Source organism: Rutilus rutilus, assembly GCF_951802725.1.
Source record: "Rutilus rutilus genome assembly, chromosome: 20".
Classification (NCBI taxonomy): Eukaryota; Metazoa; Chordata; class Actinopteri; order Cypriniformes; family Leuciscidae; genus Rutilus; species Rutilus rutilus.
Genome location: NC_140225.1, coordinates 27,802,510 through 27,828,004, shown reverse-complemented (window position 1 = coordinate 27,828,004; position 25,495 = coordinate 27,802,510). Strand labels below are relative to the sequence as shown.

General features: G+C 37.2%; 1 protein-coding gene across 1 annotated transcript in view; it reads right to left on the bottom strand.

Annotated features, from left to right (window-relative positions):
- LOC311279930 (CUB and sushi domain-containing protein 1) overlaps window positions 1-25,495 on the bottom strand; it is a 682,447-nt gene that overhangs the window by 209,642 nt on the left and 447,310 nt on the right. The window contains exons 6-7 of the mRNA XM_084391753.1: window positions 7,854-7,966; window positions 4,547-4,624 (exon numbers count right to left, since the gene is read on the bottom strand). Of these exons, the coding sequence (XP_084247879.1) occupies window positions 4,547-4,624; window positions 7,854-7,966 (191 nt within the window). The remainder of the gene's footprint in view (window positions 1-4,546; window positions 4,625-7,853; window positions 7,967-25,495) is intronic.

Sequence of the window (25,495 nt, the reverse complement as noted above, 5' to 3'; positions counted from 1 at the left end):
AAAGGTCAAAGCATGTCCCATGTTTCCTCTCTCCCCACTCTCTTGTTCCTCTTAAGCCACAGTGAGTTTGTGTTCACACAGCCTCACTTTCTGACATCCCTCTGAGTTCAATTACTGGCCAAAATCACATTAGGTGAGGTCATGGATGACTTTACTTCAGGTGTAGCATTGGCCAAATTTATGGTCCATATTTTTGACTCTTTTGTCTTTTTATTATTATATATATATGGCAAGTAGTCTAACGCAACTGCATGACATGCTAGCCAAAGCTAAATGCGGTCAGTAATATAGACTGTTCTAAATAAATATATTTCCTATAAATTAAATCCTATTGCATCTTTTCATATAACATATTAAGGATTGGCATACCAAACACTCTTTAGGCTAGTGAAGTACAACACTAATAAGGCTTAATACTGATAAATATTAAGTACGTCAATAGTTTATTTATAGGAATTGTGTTGAGAAAGACATTTTATAATTAAAAGGTCTGCTTGATCTTAGTCTCAGCCTCAGCTGGTACATCCACAGTCCATTCAACAATCAGCTGATGCATATTACACACACAATCTAAGGTACTTTGATTAATTAATTATGTCTAAGACACTTAGTAACAGGTAAACTAGATATACAAGAGCAGAACTGTATATTGTTTTTGAGATGTGTCTGTAATTATTAGTTTAGGGCAGATAAAAAGTTGTCAGATAAAAAATATATATTATTGTCTACACACAGATATGTCCATAGACCATCAATGTGCATTGATTGATTGATTGATTGATTGATTGATTGATTGATATAAACTTGCTCTCTAATAGCACATAAAATGTCAGTCAGATGGTCTCTTCATGAACACTTGGATCATGAGGTAAGGCAAAAACTTTAGATTTACAAAGACGGTGCAACACGCAATATGGTGAATTAAGTCCCTCCTTCTAAATAAAACAGCCATGTGATTACTGGTAAAATCACTGTGTCACTGCAGCTGCCAATAGAATCTCCAGTTGCTATAGAAACAGTCAGTGTTTCCAGGTGTGCGCTTAGGACTTGCACATGCGCATTGGCGAGTCTAGCCTGAAAAAAAATACGCTGTTTAAAGTTATTTGAGCATAAGAAACAACGTTTATGTGACAGTTAAAGTCAGATTTTGTTGCAATTTCTGGAGATTCCAGGATTCCACCATTCACATATATAGGACTTGGTCTTGGGTGTCAGAAATAGCTGCTAGGAGGCACTGCAAATATGCTCGCCGAGTGAACAGACTTTCCTTGAAAGGGGCATGGGTAAGGTCAATGCATTTGCAAGTGATGTGTGTGCGTGTGTAAGCTTTTCGCTTGTGGAGTGAGGCTTTTTGATCACCTGTCATGTCCTTCTTTTTGATGTGGTCTTCAAATGTTATTTCTTTTGATTGTTGATATCAGTCTCCAAAGTTATTCTGTCTGATCAAAGCGGGTGTCCGATTTTTTCTGATCTTTTTCTTGGCCATTTATTTTCCTCCAGTAGTGCCCTGCTATCACCTCAATATGTGTCAAAGACTTTCTTATAATGCACATGTAAACGTTTAATACATAAATGCCAAGTGTACTTCCAATCCAATCAAAGATCTAAGGGCTGCTCTTAAAGGTGCTGTAAGGCACTTCGCTAACTTAGCAACCCAAGTGTTTTACCAAGTGTAGAAATCACATTCATTTTCTTCAGATAAATGTAGCCATTTTTAGCAATGTATAAATCTTTTAAAACATATCTGTCATGAGCTTTGAGGTTGAGGAATGACATGTGCTTCTGTAATAATCCAGTATGATTTCATCTTTTAAACAATTTTAATCATCAAATTACTGTTGAACTCCTGATATACATGCAATAAGGTCCATAGAGTCTCAAAAAAATGAATATATGTATAAATAGACCATAATATTTTGAAATAAAAGTCAAATACATTGTATTATACAGTACATAGTCAGTAGTTTTGCATTGCACCATACTTTCTGATTTGATTGTTATTTGCAACACTTTATTAGATGAGTAGTTCATTAACTTTTAAGTTAAAAAATGCTCAATATAACAGTATATTTGTATTGTTTATTTTAACTTCTAATAAAATGTTGTACCATTGTGCATAAAAAAAAGGGAAGTGCTGAAATCAACCGTTCCAATGTAATTTTCTGATGTTAAAGGATAACTGTCGCCAAAATGCAACCTAGGGTATTTTTGTCAATCTACCCGAGGCAAACTTTCGTTCAAAAGCATAATTAGAATGGAAACGCCACTTTTAAGTTAGACCGTATTTTCGTTTTCGGTCAAATTGCCTTTTGAGTGCTTGGGGCACTTCTATGATAGCATCAAAAATCGCTATTTTTAAAACACTAAGAAGGCTCGACACAACATTAAACTTTGTTCGAAGTATCACCAGGGGCTCTACACATGAACTCGAGCATTGAGAACATTGTTTGTGTACACAGAGTTTACCAAAAAGAAAGATTTTGAACAACTCACTGTAGCTGTGTCCACAGTCAAAAATAGTCAATCTCCGAATGCAACGTAACAGGGAGGAGAGTAAAGATGGAAAGCTCCTAAAGCTTAGTTTCATATAAATTCACAGATAATTTGTTGTTTTGTCGTTAGTGAAAATCAATATTGACCTTGCATTTGAAAAAGGATGCTCATATAAGAAGCAATACTAAAATTCAGAGTCAGTTCATTCGCATTCCGAGATCGACTATTTTTGACTGTCAAAATGGCGGCGGACACAGCTACAGTGAGTTGTTCAAAATCTTTCTTTTTAGGAAACTCTGTGTACACAAACAATGTTCTCAATGCTCGAGTTCATGTGTAGAGCCCCTGGTCATACTTCGAGCAAAGTTTCATGTTGTGTCGAGCCTTCTTAGTGTTTTAAAAATAGCGAAAACGAAAATACGGTCAAACTTAAAAGTGGCGTTTCCATTCTAATTATGCTTTTAAACTAAAGTTTGCCTCGGGTAGATTAACAAAAAGACCCTAGGTTGCATTTTGGCGACAGTTATCCTTTAAGTGGTCTGTTCTTGGTCAGAATGCAAAGAGTTTTTATGGCGATGGTCAAAGTCTGGCGACGTAAGACTTAATGTACACTATAAAACAGTTGCAATTCTATGCCACCATAAAAGTTACATTATATGCCAAATGATTCATTCATTAAAAGCCATATTCATGCGAGTAACTAAAATGACTGAGTGTGTGGTTTGTTTTAGTAAAATCTCTTCATCTGCTGTAAATGAACTGGGCCGTTTGTCATGAAAACCCTAGGCAACCTCTCTCAAATCCATAAACAAGCTATTGTCATCACGCACACACTGTGTATGTTTCGCAGAAGCTCAACTGAAGTGGTGTACTTCACAGAGTCAGCAGCTTTTGTAATGCTAATTGCCACGGAACATGTTCAACGAAGCGCAGAACGGGCAAAATCATCCATACAGCGTAACGTTGCGTAGCTTCCTCCATCCTATTAAGAATATCATCAAGGGCATCTTTATTAAATTCATAATGAAAACAAGCAAGGCCACAATAGTGACTGAGAAGAATACAGTTGTGCTGAGGAGAATGGAACAATTTAGCTTTAATTAATCCATGCTTCTATTCAATTCTTAAATTAATAATGTATAGATTATATATTTATCAGGAACACCGCTGTACATTCCTTCAGCCAATCGTATTACTGAAATTTTGGATTGTGTGGCGTGGTGGTTAATGATATATGATGGTAAAATAATGGTTGTAGGTTTGAACCACCCAAGAAGTGTAACTACCGTGAACTACCACCATTGTGCCTTCCATACAATGTTATAAAAAATATAAAAACTAGCACAGCTGCATAGGAAATCTGACAATTACACAGTCTGGGATCATTATGCAAAACATTTTGAAAGTGTAATGGTGTGATTGACCAATCAGAATCAAGTCTTCCAGAAAGCAGTGTAATAAAGTCTATGCTAGGGAGGGGTAGCTCCCTACAGTAAAACTGACAAACAGTGGAGATTTTGCAATACATAGAGTAATGCAAAAACTACAGATGTGTCCAAAATGAGTCAAGATTAGGAAGAACGTGTATGTAAGGGGTGTAAAGTTTCCACATTTTACCTCATGTTTTATCTCTAGCAATACTTCATGGCCCACAGTGAACGAAGCTTAGTCAGGGACACATAATATTCAACAATATTATTGATCTGACTGCATTGACACCATTATATAGAACTGAACTAAGCTGGATGATGACATCACTGTTTTCTCCAGAGCTGCTGTATATAATGCTGTACATAAGTTAATAACTAATGATTTTTACAACAGAAATTAATCAACACTGAACTTAAGCTGGACAATGACACATTTTTCTTCTAGATCTGCTGTACAACCAAAACAAGCTTTGTTGCATTATGTTCCTGTTATCTCTGTAAAGCTGCTTTGAAACAATCTGTATTGCAAAAAGCTCTATATAAATAAAGATGACTTGACTCGACTCGACTTATTAGGTCCAGCTTGTGAGGTTCTAAGTTCAACTGACTTGAAGTGCACTTACAGACTGTGTTTTTGTGACTTGTATCCTTGCTCGGAAGCATTTTCACTCCTCTGGATTTCAGCTCGATGGCCTTCTTCACTGTTGAGAGAGGGTAGAGGTCAAGTGTGTAGAAGTAGAAATCACAATCCATTTATACAGTTACCAAAGCCTGTCGAGTGCCCAAGAGTGCCAACACCTCATTGAATTTAAGCAACCCTCTATGAATTAGTCTTGCAGGGGCCATCAAAATGAGAGCATTCTGATGGCCAGAGGTATTTTCTTAATTAGCAGGTGTATGACAGATCTTAACCTTTAAATGCATGAATGTTTCTCTAATCATTGTTACATATTCAGGTCTTTAGCGACCCGGATCTATATCTAACACGGATGAATCTCTAACTGCCGCAATAGTATAAAACTGATATTTTAATACCAATTACAAAAAAAAAAAAAAAAAAAAAAAAAAAGCATATTGCATTACCTTTTGGAACTTGGGAGGGTTCAGTATTTTCAAAATAGTTCTTCATTGATAGTTCAAAACTATCATTTTCAACGTATTCAAAATCAATATTTTGATCAATGACAGCTTCTTCACCAGATCCACCATCAAGTGACAGTGAGACAATATATTCGGTCAGTACTTGCTCTGCAGTAAATTGTGAGCCATTTCAAGTTTTGCTGATGATACTAGTGTATTCTTTTGTTTTATACCTGCAGGAATCATGAGTGAAACATTACTTCATTGCATATCAGACATTACCACATTGAAACCTGAAGGTGAATTGCACTTATGGAGTCATCAGAGATTGACATATTGTTGCACAGAAAAAAAAAGAAAAAAAAACATGTGTTTTCCTCATGTAAGTATGTGAGGGTCGCTAGCATCCTACGTTTTTTTCCTTTTTTTTCTGTGCAACAATAAATACTGTCTAACACTTGATGGCTGCTCTGTCAAGTCTTTGTCGTCGGTTAGGAACCTGGGTGTGCTCTTTGATACCAATCTTTCATTTGAAAGTCGCGTGTCTAGTATCTGTAAAACCGCATTTTTCCATCTTAAAAATATATCTAAATTACGTCATATGCTCTCAATGAAAAATGCAGAACAATTAGTTCATGCGTTCATGACATCAAGGCTAGATTATTGTAATGCTATTATGGGTGATTGCACTGCACGCTTAATAAACAAATTACAGCTGGTCCAAAATGCAGCAGCTAGAGTTCTTACCAGAACCAGAACGTATGACCATATTAGCCCCGTTCTGTCAACACTGCATTGGTTCCCTATTAAACATCATATAATTTTTTGAATATTGCTGATTACTTACAAAGCACTAAATTGTTTAGCTCCCCAGTATGTGTGCGAGCTCTTAACGCATTATAATACCTAGAATATCAAAATCGACTGCTGACGGTAGATCCTTTTCCTATTTAGCACCAAAACTTTGGAACAGTCTTCCTAACATTGTCTGGGAAGCAGACACACTCTGTCAGTTCAAATCCAGACTAAAAACACATCTCTTTGGCCTAGCATTCACATAACACATTATAAACTTATATAATTCAATGTTAGGCTGCATAGATTAGGTCAGCCGGAACCAGGAACACTTCCCATAAATCCTGATGTACTTGTTACATTATAAGAAGGATGGTGTCTACGTTAATATTAGTCTCTCTGTTTATCCTGAGGTTTACCACAGTCCGCCGGATCTAGATCTGATGAAGGACCTGTGCCTGGACACGACGACAACGCAGTCCTGAAGTGTCAACTAGGCTCTCCCCTGTGAAGGCCCCCTTCTCCTTCCTTTTACCTCTGTACATATAAAACGTTGTCGTTTTATCTGTACAGAGTCACCACGTGGCTATGCGGACGTGATAAATTATTCTGTATTATAAATTTTTAAGACCAGATTTGTAAAAAAAGGACTTCACGTCTGCACACATATATATTAAATCACGCATACCTTTGGACTGAACACGTGATGCGCATGTGTGTGACGTCGGTGTTTGCGCAGAGATAACTGACATTCGTTTGCACCTTGGAACCTATTTCCGGGAGTGCGTTCTCGAGCCACCAGGCACTGTTTTGTGCGGATGGGCGGCCGAAGCACGTTAAGGATTTTCCTGTTAGAGCGGTGTTGTGTTAGCGGCCCCTAAGTTAATATCTAATGATCTTTGCAACGGAAGTGAATCAATCAATCAAAACTAACTTTAGCTGGACAATTACTTTATAATAGAGCTGCTGTAAAGCCAAAACAATCTCTGTTACTATAATTTCATATTATCCCTGTAAAGCTGCTTTGAAACCATTCAAATTGTTAAAAACGCTATATAAATCAAGGTGACTTGACTTGACTATATGCTTTTTACAAAATAATTATTAGAAAACTGACATTTTTTTATAATTTTTGATTTCCTGTTTTATTGTTTATAATGAAAAGATTGAGGAATACTAAGAAGAATGTCTAAAAATATAATAATGAGGGGGAGGTTAGTGAATGACGTCCACTTTGTTGAGACACAACTACCATTCTGGCATCTGGATGTGCTACCAATATTTTCATCATGTGGAGCCAATTTAGATTTCAAAGTAATTCTGAATGCAGTTCTGTAATTATGTCATGAAGGATGCCAATTATGACCTGGGAATCATGAAATAAATTGAATTTGCATAATTTTATCTCTGTATGACAGCCCCCCATACCCCCCATCAGTCAGTATAATAGTCATTTCATCTCTGCAGCGACTTTCTAAGCGGTTAAACTGACAGCATTACAACCATCTCCATTCTCACCTATTCATGCACTATGATTGTGACCATTTTCTTATGCATCAATCCATTGTAAGCATGCACATAATTTGTAGCCTACACCAATTGAATTATTTCAACAGTGCATATATAGTTTGATACATACAAAGAAAGTGAATTTATGTACAACGCTCTAAAATTTAACAAATTCAACAAATCCCCTGAGCTTCCCCTGAGATTCACAGCATCCCTCGCTTATTATGCAAATAGAAAACACGATCATAAATGCATATCATGAAAATGATTTAAAAGGGCCTCATCTTGTGTTATTCATGTTAGGAACATGAATTCCCTCACTACTGTCGTGACTGATTTCCCAATTTAAAGGGGGGTATGGTGGGACGCTGTAATCATCATTCAGGCAATGTGTCTGCTTATTGAGTCACAGACAAGCCAAGATGTAATTTTTAGCTACAGCAGAACACACCAAGGGATATGTTTTCTTTCACTGCCAACTGTCCCACATTTGCCAATAATGAGAGTTCTTCTCCTCCAGTGTCCTACACACGGTGACCCCCTTACCTTGATATTGGGCACTAAATCCTTTCCTCCGATGGTTGCTGTCAGACGTGAAGTGAAGCCGCAGCCAATTCTTGCTACTGATGACAGGGGATGGCAAATTCATTCCAGTCAGCCTGAAAAGAAACAAGATTCTCAATTCATAAAACAAAAAGATGATTAAAAATCAAATGTACAATCAGCTGAAAAATGTCTGATTACAAAATTACATGAACTAAATAAAAAAAATTGGACACTTACGTGTTGCAAAAAAAAACATTTGAATAAATAAACATTAAAGTAGTTTCACATAAACATTTCTAATATAATTATTTAAACACTCCCTATATTTGTCACATGTAGTAGTCATCCAAATACGTTTGACGCAGATATATAAACATAAACAGTCTTTATTAAACTAACAGAGCATGCAGGAGAACCCCAGGAGAGTAATGACATATACTTTACACATACAAGATGATGAGTGACACTGAACTGAACAAGACAGGGATTATATATACACAGAAGCAAACAAGGAAACTAAATGAGACAAAGGTGTAACTAATGAGAAACCATGGAAACTAACAACAAGGTACGTTAGATTACATGTACATTACACGACAATGGTGTACTAAAAACATAAACGTTTTTCCATTGCGTCTTTGAAAAGTTTCAGTTTCGCGCACAGACAACAACATTGTAAAAAAAAACAATCCCTTTTCACACGGATCTGCGAAAATTACTAAGTAGAAGAATTTTGGGGAATCCCAATACTGCCCAATTAAAAAATAATTTAGACAACAACTCAAAGTAAGAATACAGCAAATCCAAAAATATATATTTTTTATCCACATTGCTCATGTTGATATGTTTCTGCATTTCAGTGTTCATGCTGATTACAGGACAATTTTCACATTATAACTGCAACTGCTAAACAAGTTAAATTATTTATATGCAAAAATAAACTACATGTCTTATGTATGTCATGTCATGTGTGGTAATGGTCTGCAGCACGCACGGCAATGGAATTCAACAAACAAGTCTTTATAAACCCTCAGGAGAAACATATGAGAAAACATAAAACCACATAAAACCAAACCGACACCGAACCAAGAACTGAATAAACTAAAGGCTTATAAACACAAGGGAAACCAGAACAGGTGTGGCAATAATCAGAAACCAAAGAAACTAATGACCAGGCAGGAACACAAAATGGGAACAGGGAAACGAAACGAAAACACAATGAAACTAAGCAGACTATAACAACATGTCAAGTGACATTCCGCTTTACATAATTAAATCATTTTAATGCTGCAAATGCCATAAAAACTTTAATAGTCTGTACAGTACAGGAATATAGTCTAGTCTTACTACAAATAACCAAGACCGTGAAGAAAATGATTGCGGCACAAACAAAACAAATGGATGCAATAGTTAATAAACTATGCCATATTTTTTTTGACTGCAATTCTTATCTGTTACATTTATATAATGTAACATACATTTAATAATATTTTGAGTGTATTTTTTTAACATGTAGACAGATATAAATAAATATATACAGTATAAGCACAACTCTGAGCGTGCTTACATGGAGAATCTAGTGGTAGAATGGTGATACTACAAAAAGAAAGTGCTGCCACGTGTTTCCTGTGTCCTTTAATTGCAAATACTCAATTAGTAATTTCATAGTTCAAGCTACACATTTTTACACACGCATAATTGATGTGAAAAGCTATAAAAGACAGCGTGGAATTCATTTGAAATGTATCTATAGTTATGGCTGACCTCGCTTTGCTGGAAAATTTGGCAAACCATGCGCTACGCAGAGAATGTGTTTTTTTTTTTTTTTTTTTCTCCTTCAGTAGCAGATATTTCCCATTTGTATGTTGTGACCCTTTTTGGCAATGATTTTAATGTCAAACCATTTCTTTTTTATTTCTGGCGGTGTTCTGTCCTCTGACCCAACAGAATTAACAGCAGCCATTATTTTCTCCCATGTACAATTTTTTCTTTTGTTAGTTGCCTATAGTGAGTGACCCAAATAACACTTTTTGGTTTTCTTCCACTTGGCTCACCAGTACTTCAATTTGTGTTTCTGAGAAGTTTCTCTTTTCCTCTGTTTTTTTTCCTCTTTGCCATGATTTCAGTGAGGACATATACTGTACATTCACGCGATTTATAAAGGGAGGTGTTGTGACCACAAATGGTTCATTGGAGGCTTTTCTGAATGCAAATGACAATGAACGTGAATGAGCATGGTGCTTAAGAACATTTTGGATTTATCAACAATAATTACTTACTGGTGTGTGTAAGAACCGTGAGATAAATACAGATATTTTTGTACTTGTCTAAATTTCATTCGTAGGACTTAAAACCTTTTCTACACACTGTTGATAAATGAGGCCCCTGGAGAAGCTATTGGTAAAACAAAATCTCTCTCTTCATACCAACTTTATTTTGAGAGTGAACTCTCAAAACTTTCCATGTTTTCCTCAGTACATGCTTTGGTGTCATTTCTTCTGTTTTTTACCTGCTGCTATTCTTGTCTTTAGTTTTTTTTTTTTAAACATATTCCAAGGTGCCTATTAAATCTTCACTTCACCTTCTCTTTGTGAAACTCAAGGTGTGTAAACTTCATGTTCCCTGTTGTGTGTGTGCTCAGCTTAAGGAATTCTCCTGCAAGTGCCCTTAGTTTGAAGCCGTGACAATAATGGTTTGCACAGCTACAGTCCTGGAGCAATATATTATTATTATTTTTTATCTTTTATATTTGTTTTTCAGGTTATTTAGTCATGGTGCTTGCCAAACATTCAAACTGGATGACTGCAGAGGATATTTATCTGAAATATTAAATCCGACATTCGAAAGCAAGGAGAAATGGTCACAAATCAAAGATGAAACTAAATCCAATCAAAAGCTACACAGTCTTGACAATAATCATTCATATCCTTAACAAGCATTAATGATGGCAGCTACAGCACAGTCATTAGCGTATAATTTAATATTCCATCCCAAATCAGAGCTTCATCTCCTTGATGATGAGACTATTTTGTTTTTGGCACTGAGATCTGAGAGGAGTCTGAGATATTCTCTGTGTAGTATGTACGTGAGTGAATCTCATGAAACCTGTCGAGAACATGTCCAGGTCACATTTCTTAAAGTTTTCAGGATTATTAGCAATGTGGTGGTGGTGTTGTTGTTTGTTTGTTTATTGTTCATTTAATGATAATTAAGCAAAAACTAATCAAATAAAAACTGCACTACAGTACTAAGAATCAAATTAAAATGATACAATTAAAATTCATGAAGGCATAAAGGTAGTGCAAAATGAATAAACAAACAAATAACTAAATAAAATTTTGTATTTCTTTCTTTTGATTTAGGGGTGCTTTTGCAAGATGCAATAAATGTGTGTATTTATTTATTTGTTTGTTTACCAAAGATAAATTAAATTTTGTGGGGGGAAATAAAGTCAACAAAATAAGCTGATTCCAAACAAGAGGCAGGCCTGTGTTCCAAACATTGAGCTGACAGTGTGTTTGGTGGAGCTGAATGCCGCAAGTGAGGTAAAGCCTGTCTGGCACAAAATAACAGTGACTTGCAGTTGATGCAGGCTGCTGTGTGAAGCCCTCATTTCTTTTCAAGAAAGTGGAGTTCAACAGTGCATGAAAACCAGGTTGAGCTGAGGAGGCAAAGGAGTAAGAAAGCAAAATGAGCGTGCTTTACAAGAGGCAGGCAACAGGGAGAATAAACCTGACAAAATAAGCAAAGTCAATTTGAAGAGATCTGTTCAGATAACACAAGAGCTGAATCACTGGGAGGACAACAGCTAAATGTGGAATATAAAATATAAAAATAAGGGTGGAACTGTTTTATCTCAAAATCTGACATTATAAACAGTTAGTGACTTCAATTAAATTTGACAGATTAAAAGCGTCAAAATATTACGTTAATCGAGAAAAAGAAACCGCTTCTGAATGTACAAGTTTAATCCCAAAACATATTAAGAACATTTATGAACACAATTATACCCTTAACACAGTTTCTGCTCAACATTAATGGAAGTGTTCATTAGGGTTGGGTATCATTTAAATTTTAGTGATACCGATGCTGCTTATCGAATCAGATTCTTATTGATTCCCAGTTTCGATTCCAAAAAAAAAAAAAAAGTCAAACATTTAGATATCAAACATATTGTTCTGTCTCTTTTTGCAAAACATTTTGTAGCAGCTGAAAAGCATGAAAAAAAAAAAAAAAAATCTGCATCCTAAAGAACACTTACACAAAGAACTTTGCCTAAATGGCAAAAACAACTAGTGGAAGACATACCCCATCGCCGGACTGATCACCCGACCACATGGAACATAAATATAAGCTAACCAAACTTCTTCCCAAAGTCATTGGCATTAGGTTGTTGCTATATATGATTGCTATTTGTGTAGAGATTGTTTATCTAGGGCCAGCGTATACATATAGGTACAGATAGAAATGTTTATTTACTATTTCATACCAGCCTCCAGAAAGACCACAACTGATTCCCCCATAGACTGCTAATTACCCATTCATTGCTTCATCGCTTCATTCATTGCTTCATTCGTGGGCTCATTGCTCATCATACCCATTTAGTGGGCTCCGAGACTGGGGTAAGAACACCCATTTTGACCATTCTTTGTAATTCTGATTTGACCCTGCCCTGCATGGCTGGGTCCAGTTTCATTGAGTATGTTACTGGAAGCTTACCAATCTAGTCCTTGAAAAGGTCTGAATATTCAGAATGAATTTGACTTGCAAAGCTTGAAACGTCATCTGCTGTCACATGATGAATTTCTTTGTTGAACCACACCAGTTTCATTTGTAAACAATCTGGTAAACCTATCAATTGTTGCACATTTCCCTTTACCACGTAGAACGAGAGGTTGTATGCCCTTTCTGATGAGTGGCAGGTGAAAGTTGCAAAGCCTGCTGTGGATATCTCCTCACTTCCATTGCTTAATTCCTCTCCATTTTTTTATTTCCGTGACCAAAGCTTCAGAAATGACATTAGATTTGGCCCATATTTGTCTACTTTAACTGAGTGTCCATTGATGTACACAGTGCAAACTAACTTTTGTTCTGCACATCCATTGAGATCAATTTAAATAAGCCCCATTCACACTAGCGTCAAAGCGACATGATCCCATTCATTTTCAATGGAGGGCTGGAGACTTGCAGCGACAGTGACCGTTGGTGACTGAATGTAGGTGTCAATTTGTTGATTGATTGATCGTTAATCTGGTTAATGATTTAATGCACTGAACAGGCACTAGTTTATATCATAACGCTCTCCAACAGCAGAATGCTACTTTTAATCCTTTTAAGTCTAATTCCAAGTCAAAATAGAATTTATACCTTAGTTTTATATATAATTTGTGATTGCATATATGATGCAAGACATGGCCAGACATGCAGTCTACAAATTATATTAGAGCGACAGCACTGGGAACACCCACAGGTGTCTTCACAGTACAGAGACTAGCGACACACAGCGACAAAATCACTCGCAATGTGAGTGGGGCTATAGTGTGCATGACGGAGAGTGAAACTCTCACTCTTTGTTAAATAAAAATATATCTTTGGTAAACTGATACCGTACTTAGCGTCTAACTTAAACACTGGCCAGTGAATTCTAACAATTTATTAGCCAATGGCTGATGATAGACATTATTTAGTCACCTAGCATGAAAATGTAGTCTCATATGCGAGTGATTTACTCGCATTGCAGAGGGTTTCCCTGTGTACAGGGTTAAGTTTCTGTATGGTTCTTGTGAAATTAAAAATTTAATGATGATCATTATAAGTTCTTCAGATCAGTATATCGGTCTCCAGTTTCTAAAGCAGCGGCTGCTGTTTGGTTGTTGTTGCTGTTGCTTCTGCTGTTGTTATCATTGTTGTTATTATTATTATTATTATTATTATTATTATTATATAGACTAGATCACCGCCTGATAAATTATTATGCTGGGTTTATGGAAGTCATAAATAAAGATTATGTTGAGCAGCTGAAAAGATCTAAGGTCTTCAAAGAGAATGGCCTTTATTTTATTCACAAGTTGTAGCCAAATTTATTCAAGCTCTGGCAACAGAGTCAGAGAGGTCAAGAGAGCAGGCCCACTTTGATGACTGCTGGCAATAACTGCTGAAAATCAAGTCCACAGACAACACCATGAGCAGCAATGGCAGAGGGGGGAATTTAAAAAAGAATAACATGAATTGCAGATTCAGTGTACATGTTCTTTTAAAACTCTTATGATTGCTTAAAAAAAAATCAGTGAGACTTATTTTTGCCATTAAATACGATTTATTGCATTTGAACAGTATTAATAGAATAGGTTTTGTGGATAGTGGTAACAGTGATGATTTATTTAACTCTGGTTTAATTTTGATGATTTAAACTGGTTACTTTTGTTGTTGCTGTTAACTTTTAAATTGAATGATGTTGTCTGGGGGTTGGGCAAAAGGAGGGAGGGATGGTGATCAGTGCTTGGGGTGGTGACTGAAGGCGGTGACTGAGTAGTTCTGACATCACATTTTTACGGAAGTCACAATGGCTTGTGAAAAGCCACAGCTACTTTATGCAGGCTGTGTGCATTTGTCTGTGGATTGACTGTTTTGAAACTTATATGTTAGTTGCATAGCCCCTAGACCTCTGTTATCATGAAAAAAGCCAGGAAATGTTATTTTTGACAATATGGGACCTTTAAATCTGTGGCGGAAGAAAGTTCTGTACACAAGAGGCTTTCTTTTAAGACACTCCATGGTTGTTCCTTAATTATTTAAACACTTTCTTTGCTGTACTGTTGTATATAAATAAATAAAAACATCACACTCTCAGTCGTGCAATATGGCTCTATAGTCTATATTGACTGAAAGTCTGTCTGGTAAATAAATAAATGTGAACAGATACACACCAGGATAAAGGGCATGGATCTGCCAACATATTAAATCTGACTGGACGAGCAGTGTTCAAATCCGTTTGCATGTATACGGAGTAAAAATGGTCAAATCACTGTAATACACAGTCTCACTTAAATGTACTTTTATAAACAATTTGACATTGACAGAAGAGACAACTGAGTTTTTTCCTCCTAATCGATCAAACTTGACATGGCAGGTCAGCCAGTGTCTGTCCGTAAGGCCTTTGTTCTGGAAATTGCTTTGCAGAAGTCAAAGTAATCAATAGGTTTGTTCAGAAGATAAGATGATGTACTCTAGCTTTCAAATCCGCCTGTCAACTGTACATCTCTCAACCAAACCCTGGCATTCATTATTTCATGGACATTATACTTCCTATTCGAGTCAATGCAGATGAATGAGCTAATTTATTTTAAAGGGGAACTATGCAGTTTTTTTTTTTAGCTTAATTTACCTTAACTGAACAGCTTCGGAGTTATTGGAATGGTTATATGACTTTTGTCGGGTTGAATGGTGGTCTTCTCGCACCCCCCTAGTGCCTGTGAGCGAAAAAAACACCTTTGCAACTTTGGGCCGCCAGCCTCAGCGTCAGGAAGTATCGCGTGATATCAGGTCTCGCGATGTAACGAATTGCTTTACGGCACTTCACACATACACTATCTAAACATTTATATGCTAGCCTTCTGTGTATCATACATACCTTAGTGGACATGGCTCTGTGCGTTTGCCGGCTTTTTTGAAAACAAATGCACATGACCAGAGGGAGAAGATGGGAGGGGGGAGAGTTGCCAACGAGTTTTGACGACAGTGTTGTCAAATATCTATTCCGAAGCTGTAGGGGGAGCTCTATAGAGAAACCCGCGAGCAAAAAGCGAGAAAACAGCGTAGAAATTGCCAAAACTGCATAGCGTCGCTTTAAGGGTGAGACAGCCCTGATTTTAAAGCAAAACATGATTGTTTGTAGCAAGAACCGATCAGTCAATGTGGCTTGAGTAGATGGTGGGTGTCCAGTAGTCCAGTTCATTGTGGATTTGGGTGCACATCCTGATGTTTCAAAATCTACAAATGTGTGCGGTGATCGACAAATGCACAGAAAGCCGCCCAAATGTACAGGATACGATCCACAAATGAAGTCATTAATAAAAGTAACACCACACCTCTACTCAACAAGGCATTCAAGTAAAAAAAAAAAAAAAAAAAAAAAACTTGCTATGTATACTGTGCTAGACCAACTGGGACTGGTCACTGCTCTTGCATATTGCACTTGCCGTATTGTTGGCTTGATTGCATCAATTGCTCTCCTCATTATTAAGCTGCTTTGGATAAAAGCGTCTCCTAAATTATTATGTAAATGCTAGCATCTAGTTATGCATGTCCCCTCTTTTCCCTGATATAGGGAACAAGATATTAGTTATGTGTCTGACGTTATGGGGAAACCCTTTCTCCTGATCAACCCTGATGCCATCAATCATGAGTAAACAGAGACATTTCCTTTCGATTGAGGTTAACTCGACATTGCATCAGTAGCTGATGCTAAGGGAAACATGTCCACGGTGCATTACTGGCAGAGAACCTGAACCAGCCCCTGTGGGCAGAGAATAGAAAATAACATCAAGCAGTGTGAGTAATGTTCACCATGGCATCACCAGTGTATAACAAAACAGACACATATAACATGGTTTGAACTTGGGAGGTTGCACAAGTTCTTCATAACTGGGATTGGGAACAGGCCCAAACAGGCCATTGGAATCACCGGGAGAATTTGAATGATTTGGCCTGCTGCCCAGGTTTGTTTGTTTGTTTGTTTAGTAATTAATTCATTATAATTGATATTAGTATTATTACCTGCCCAGTGTACTAAAATGATCATTTCCGAATTCAGCATTTGGTAATAAATCAATAATAAATCATGAATCGGTTTGTCTTGACTAGCAACGCAACGATTAGACTCGGTTTAGTGGTTTTGAACAGAGTAATCAATGCTCGATGATGGAGAGGAAGTGGTTAGGAGGAGCAGAGAGTGAAAGGTCTCCAAAAAGAGGCAGCTAAATGCAGCAAAATTACTGTCCTGGTCAGGGCTTCAATTACAGGTGAGTTTCATCTGTAAACAAGCTACAGTTTTATCTTCATTAACTTAGCTAAGTATTAAACTGCTAGAAAATGTTAGCAGTAGCACCCCATTACTATCGTCAGTCAAAATACTGTCTTATGTCTTTTGCTAAAAGACATCATTATTGTAAAATTACATTAGAAATTTAGCAGACAGATATTCACATCGTTTTATAGTATAGGGAGGGACTAGGGCAGACAACACAAAAATATTCATAATAATGCAATAACATGTTCAGTATTAGGATTTTTCTATGAGGATATTGTTATGATGTAGTTATACAAATTTGGATATTTAAGCAATTTAGAAACTTTGTTTTAATATATTGGTAAGAAATATAGTTTTGTTGAAGATTAAACAGCAACATTCCTAATGTAATTCTTTGAATTTAAAGGTTTAGTTCACCCAAAAATTTAAAACAAATGTCATCAATTACTAAAGGCCTAAATTTAATCTGTTAAAATCATCATACAAAGTGACCAAGTATCTTCAGAAAATGTGGACTAAACCGCTCAATTCATATGTATTAGTTTTATGATATTTTTATGAACTTTTGGAAGTGACAAAGTGGCAGTTGTGTGTACTGTCAATGGAGGGACAGAAATATCTCAGATTAATTTAATTTGTGTTTTAAAGATAAACAAAAGTCTTATGGGTTTGGAACAACATGAGGGTGAGTAAATGATGACAGAATTTTCATTTTTGTGTGAACTAACCCTTTATATTTTGTCTCAGTCTGGCACTGATTGGGAAGATAATATCACAAGCACTTCACAATGTTGCCAGCACTGATTTAATTCTATGCCTGCATCGGGCACTGCATGTGAAGAGACTGCTCTTCCTCTCAGCTGAAAGGCAGAGGAAGCCTGTAATGTACCCACCTGAGCCCTAAAGGGGGTGAAAAACACTTTCAGTACATAACTCGTCATAGGCTTCAATACAGCTCTACAACTGTCTGGCCTAAACTACAAACAAAACAGACAATAACCAATAGAGCCTGTAAGTCAACCACTCACTTGTGCCAAAGCTAGTAAAAGCACAGTTTTAAGAGAGGATCTATGTACATCCATTGTTTCTAGAGACTCAAATAGAGGTTCCATAAGAGTCTTCAGCACTAAGACCTAGTCTCAGGTTGGAACAGTAGACCGGTGAGGGGGGTTCACTCACTTCTGGCAGGGAACTTGATCACCAAATCATGTTTGCCGAGAGAATGGTCATCTATAGGGACATGATTCTCCAAGATAGCTGCAACATAAACTTTCCATTTTAGCGCATCCTTAGGGGCAGCATATAGCTACTCCACCATCTCCAGAAACCATCAATGTTTGGGACATTTTGGCGCAAATGACCAGGCGGAGAAGCTGTTCCAATGGAAACGCTGCCGGCCATTCGTGAGCAAGCACTTCCACCCACAGAGAAATATATTGGACAGTTAGCGGTCTCTACGGGGAACAACTGGTCCACGTCCACATTTATCAAAAACCTCCTATATCCCCAACACTGTCTCACTCTGTTCCCCTGGCAATATGCCTTGACCTGATAGAAGGTCTGTGCTGTAATTCAAATGGCCAGACAAGTGCACACATGCAACGGTACAAGGTGTTGTACGTCCGTCTCTACAAAGGAAGAGACGGACGTAATCTGATCCAATTACTGCCATGTTATGTGTTTCAATAACAACATGGCAGTTGTTCATCTGTGAGAAAAGCTTTCAGAAAAAAAAATTCACTTTGAGCCAACCCATGCCAGTCCCATGGATGGATGTGAGAGAGAATCTGATTTTGAATGATAATTTTTGTATGGATTTTTGTATGTGATATAGACACATCTCACTGGTGAACCCAAAGGACAGACCACAGCTGAAGTGAGGCAGTCGCCTTACAAATTGGATTGTATAGCTGAATTGTATCGCCTTTAACACCAATCTGATATATCTATGAGGGCTTCCCGTGCGCTGGGATGATTGGACAGCAAACACAAAGCATTGAACTTATCCTCCCTGCTCCGGCAATTGTAAGTTACATTGAACAGCTCTAGACTTTTGGGGGCCAGCTAGAGTTGCTGCTGTCCTGGTAGTGTCTTTCTACTAGGACGTGGTTCCTGTGGGTTCAGCAGAGGCTTATGCTTAGGCCATGGACAACACTGCTTCAAAGCCGGCTTAGGTGTCTTTAATGCAGCCAAAACAGTGTTGGAGGGGACTTTGGCCAGACTCTGACTCGAGGATAAGCAAGAACATGTCGGCTGGGTAGCAGCGCTGCTTCTTATTAGAAAAAAAAAGTGAAAGTGTTGCATGGCTTGGGGCTGCTTCTGTGCCATGATACATCACTCTGTGAAGCCTTCGATAGCATCACCAAAGAGTCCTGTGGGAGACACTGGGATGTTGAGGAAAGGCTTCTTCTCAGCATCTCCCAACTTTGGCACACATCCAAAGCGTGCGCCTTATAGTGCGTGAATAGACAATTACGTTCTCTTTTGCATCATCTTCCACTTGAAAGACAAATTTATGTCAAAATATCCTCATATACAGTCGGTTTTGTCTTAAGCGCATGCAAACAGTTGAGAAAGAAAATGCATGTCTATCAGTATATTCGATCCATGCCTACGCTCTTAAAGTGACAGCAGCCTAATATACCTGCTGCCATCTGTATCATTAATGTTAATCAAACAACAAAAGAAGAAGAGAAAATCACTCACTGATCTTGACTGAATAACCTTTGTAACATTATTTTATTTATATTTTTATATATTTATGTATAATTTGTACCTAAACTTTCTTCAGTTGTATTTCTTGTGCTATTGCCAATTTGATTACTTGTTCTTATTTTATTACTGACAGTTTACTTGTCTTTGATAATGTTTGACGTGTATAGTATTTTGGCAAGTTGTTTTTGCTGCCATATATTTGTTGATTTTTGTTCTGTCGGCTGCTGATTTTTGCTCATGTTATTCAGCTGCAACAAAATGTTTTGCGAAAAATCTGAATAAATACATTTGATATACATTTTTTTACCTTATTGTAATCAAAACTGGGAATCGATAAGAATTGGAATCAATCAACAGATTCAGAATCGATAAAATTAAAATGATACCCAACACTAGTGTAGAGTCAGAGTGTACAGCACAGGCTATCTGGAGAGCAGCCCAAGCGATTGCTGCAATAGTTCAAAACAGTTCTACAATAAAGCATCAAATGCAGACTATGGAGCAACAAATGAAATAATCGGAACATTGTAATGACTCTAAAGACATAAAAACATATAGTGCCGCCCATCACATTCAGCAGCATCAGACTGACCATCGATCAGGGAATAAGTACTCACTGCCCTTTTGGAGTTGTTTTGATTGATTTGGCATCTCAAAATATATGCAGCGAGATTTCTGCGGTCAAAATATACTGCTCATCCCATTTAAAAAAACTGGCCAGGGTTTCTTTTTAATGCCACTGAAATGGGATCAATACTGAAAATGCTTCTGAATGTCATGGAAGAGACTCGGCCTAGAGGCTGCTCACTGAGCCAGTGTTTCAGTAATCCATATGAAATCATAGCAGACCTGTTTGTTAAATGCCATAGCTGTGCCTGTGAGGCTAGAATAATTTGCTGCACTGTCCCCACACCTGTGTCACATGACCATAAAGCTCTCAGACCTCCTCTTGGACAGGAAATGTTACTTAAACTCCCACAAGTGTTGGAGAAATAAATACAGGGAAATCAATACAACTTCGATAGCACAGCACCTATACTTTTCCAGTCTCTGATGTCTTTACATTACTGTATTTACATGCAAGGAACAACTAAGAGCATGTGTTTGTGTGTGTACCTTACATGAAATGGTCAAACATGCATGACATTTCTTCTTACGTACAGTGGTCGTGTCGTAGCTGAAATGTATTTGGCAGCCCAAAGCAGAAAAGTACTTTATAATCCTTTATATGGGATTCTTGGGAGATTCCCATATAAAAGAGCATAAAAGAGCACAAAAAAGCACAATGAGTCATGCAAGCATGAGACCAACTGCAACAATGAGTAATTAAAGACATTTTTTGATTATTTTAGGCAAAATGGCTGAAACAAATACAATCACTATTAATATGAATTAAATCAAATCACTTTTTACCAACAGGTGGCGCTGTTATCAAATTGATCTTGTGTTGTCAGTGTAAGGTGACAATGACACAAACAAAGTTTTGGGCAGCCTCAGAATCAGTTTTGCATCATGCCAACAATTTTGTTTGTGTGCTATTCGAGAACGATTAGGCCTGATATGGGACAATTGGGTATCATTCAACTTAATATGCTGAAATGAAACGAAAGCAAGCCTTTCAAAATTTATACAGAACACTTTTTTCATATCTCCAGACCAGCAGGTGGTGCTGTGCCGAACTGCAAGTAGTCTCAGTTCATGCCTGTGATGACATGTACCAACATTTGTCTCAATACGCTAAAGTGTTGCAGAGATATAGCCTCGTGTCCATTTTTACATGTTTTTCATTGAATTAGCTAGCAGATTATTTGAGAATGGTTTGGTGTTTTGACAAACAAAAGTTTTGCCAGCACGGTCCGAAGATGTGAGCCAATTTTGGTGAAAATCTGACAAACCGTCTAGGACGAGTTCGAAAAAGTAGGCTTTTCGAAAAAAATGTAAATGGCAGAAAATGCTTTGTGATGGAATCAAGTCATTTTGAGACAAGGAATCAGAGGGAAACCAAACAGGCCTGACTATTAAATAAATTGATTCTTGGGAGCAGCAGTGGCAATGTGCCGATTTTTGTTTATTCTTTAGTGAAGTGCTTTATCTGATCGTGCACCTGCCTAAAGTTTTTGGATATGTGCGCATACTACTATTTTGAATTCAGACTGTCCTCTACCAAATTTCCTCTGCCAAATTTCTGTGTGCCAAATTTCAGCATTTCCTGCAAGCGGTTTTATGGGGTACCATAGACTTCAAGAGCGGATACAATAGGTGCTTTGCCCTAAATAATAATAATATTAAACATACTACAGCTGGTCCAAAATGCAGCAGCTCGAGATCTTACCAGGGGCCCGTTCTTCGTACGTTGCTTATTACATCCGAGATCAAATGACACATCCAAGATGATATCATCGTGCGAATCATGATCTGGCTAACTCGGTTCTTGGAACACACTTGCCGGATAGGATTAGTATCGCTGGATTGAGTTATCTGAGATAATTGCGCCTTCATGCGCTGGTTTAAAGGGGATATGTATCGATAGTAGAAACATTGATCAGCAACACTGCTATTGGCTGTTCAGCGTGGCCAAAGAGCGCGCACAGTTTTTCTCCTCATCAGAGCAAGAACTAATAGTCGAAGTTTATTCGGAATTTTAATGTTTAATCAAAACGCCAGGGAACACCTCAAAGTCTGCAAAAGCCAGGAGAGAGGGCTGGCAAAAAGTAGCAGACAATTTAAATCCATTAGAAGTGGCCATGTTAGATGTTTTTATCACTTATTAGCCTATATATTTGTATTTTAATAATTGCATAATTACTTTGTTCATTGTAATGTCAGTCACCACACTAGAACATGGGAACAAATAAAAGTGAAGTACAAAAATATTCTACATAATGGTAATTTTTAGTTATATTATAGTCTCTTTTATAAAAGGCACTGTTAAATAAATGGTTATCTGTTTATAAAAGCAACCAAGAAAAAGGCTGAGAAAAAAATAGAAAAGATCTTAGTAGCATACTGTTTGTTGCTGCATTAAATTAAGGCCGTATAGTCATTTCAACTGTTAAATCTTGAGTAATGATGAATTGCTTTGACTTGTGAAAGTGAAAACTGATAAACTTATGTTAATGTAAAAATATTTTGCCATGAGTTATTGATCACATTTTTCCCCAGTGTAGGTCATTGTAATGACATTGTGTTTTCCTCTTTTGCGCACTTTTACATAATACACCAACACTTGTATCTGTTCCCAAGAAAGTGGTGACTGAAATATGTGCAGTAAGTGGACATTTTCTAACTTTCCAAAGGAAAGAAAGTATAAGACTTTGTAATGTCCATTTGTTTCCATTGCACTGGACAGTGAATAAACCCTCTCAGATAACTGTCATATGGAGGAACTAGCCTACCTGCAAGTGCATAAATAACTTTACTTAATTTATACTTGTATGCTTTATGGCTGCAATATAAGTTGCAGGATTCCACATCTACAGAAAGGCCTACAGAAGAGTCTGCACAGACAGAGGAGACATACAGTAGGCCTACAGATGGGCAGTGTATAGCCAACTTTTCCTTTTTATTTGTTGCATGAGGCATGTGTCTAATATCTCTTGTTGCAGGCACTTGACCACTGGCTTTCCTTTACAAAGAACAATTGAAATAAAACTCAAGGAACTAAGCATATTTGTCTTTTATTAAACATTTAATGAAAAGTGTTGTTTTTTGGGGGGCAATGTTGTGTAATATGGCACATGCAACAATGTCACAGGCCCTGTCAGGTGTGCAACCCTCAGACTTTTCAGACACTGAAATCTTCCCTTTAGTTACTTCCCTTAAGTTCATTTCATTGTGTGCCCTTGTCCTGGAGCTGCATTGTAACTGGTTTGGGTCAGGGAATGGGGTCATAAAACACCTGTCTGCAGGCCACATGTCATAATCACCTATGAAAAAATGCAGTTCTGTTAGGATCAGCATAAGTGTATGTAATACAGTGAGCTTGATATTTAATTGTGGAACTTTCCTTACCACTTTCAAATAATGTGCATAAATGTGAATCTCTGAAAATTCTTAAGTCATGCACAGATCCTGGCCATTTTGCTTTCACATTTGTGATATGGAAGATTTTAGTCAACTGCCTTTTTTTAATTTGATATAATATTACTAATCTGGAATATTAAGAATCACAATAGTAACTGGGCTGCACATTTACATTGTGAACCCCCTTTCTGTTCACATAATCCCCTTCATTGAGGCCTTGATGGCAGTCTATGGTAGCCTATAGTCTATGGTACCAATCACGTTAGTGAAGCCTGAGTGACATATCTGTAATTGGCATGGTCATGATTGTATGATCTTCATAAAAAATTATGATAGCCTAAAAAAAAAAAAAACCTGCTTTAGCCTACAACATTGGGTCTTAAGTGGCTTGGAAATGCCACAAAAAAACCCTAAAGCTGTTTTTTAAACATAAAAGCGACAAAAAACGACAATCTCACGAATCACGAGAAAAAATATATATCTCAGAAAGAAAGTGCACTATCGCGCTGCGCTGGACTTCCCGTATCAGCTCCGCTTATAAAGCCGGGATCTAACCCTGTTTACATGAAATAAGCCTGCTCCCGAGCAGGTTTAAGTTTACGCACATGTTGCTATGACAGCAAGTCCAGGATGAGCGTTGAAGAACCGAACAATCCAAGATCATGCCAAATCGCCAACAATCAAATCCAGCTAAGTGAGTTAGCGACGTACGAAGAACGGACCCCAGAACCAGGAAGTATGACCATATCAGCCGGTTCTGTCAACACTGCATTGGCTCTCCATTAAACATCATATACATTTTAAAATATTGCTGATTACTTGCAAAGCACTAAATGGTTTAGCTCCCCAGTACTTGAGCGAGCTCTTAACGCATTATAGTCCTTCACGTCTATTGCGATCTAAAAATTCCGGCCAATTGATAATATCAAAATCGACTGCTGGCGGTAGATCCTTTTCCTATTTAGCACCAACACTTTGGAACAGTCTGCCTAACATTGTCCGGGAAGCAGACACACTCTGTCAGTTCCAATCTAGACTAAAAACACATCTCTTTGACCTAGCATACACATAACACATTATAGACTTCTATAATTTAATGTTAGGCTGCATAGATTAGGTCAGCCGGAACCGGGAACACTTCCCATAAATCCTGATGTACTTGTTACATCATAAGAAGAATGGCATCTACGCTAATATTAGTCTCTCTGTTTATCCCGAGGTATACCGCAGTCTGCTGGATCCAGGCCGTATCCAGATCTGATGAAGGACCTGCGCCTGGACACGACAACAATGCAGTCCTGAAGTGTCAACTAGTCTCTCGTCTGTGAAGGCCCCCTTCTCCTTCTCTTTACCTCTGTACAGATAAAACGTTGTCGGGATGTTTCACTTCACGTGGCCACGCAGAAGCGATAAACAATTCTTTATTATACATTTTTAAGGCCAAGTAATATATTTTAGCTGGTCAATAACTTTATTCTAGAGCTGCTGTAAAGCCAAAACAATCTCTGTTACTGTAATTTCTGCTTTGAAACAATCTATATTGTTAAAAGCACTATATAAATGAAGGTGACTTGACTTGACTTGACTTGACTTAATAATAATAATAATAATAATAATAATAATAATGATAATAATAATAATATTATTATAATATTCAGGTGGACTGGGTTCTAAAAAAACACAAACCACAATAAAATGAATTATTAATTAATTAATTATCAATTAATACATTTATATTTTAATATTCACACAAATCATGCAGCTTTTTGGTGTGCAATTACTTTCCAAAGTGATTGAATTTTATATTTCATCTGGACGATGATTTCCATTGAAGGATTCTCCAGCAATATTTAGGGAGAACAATTTCATAGAACTG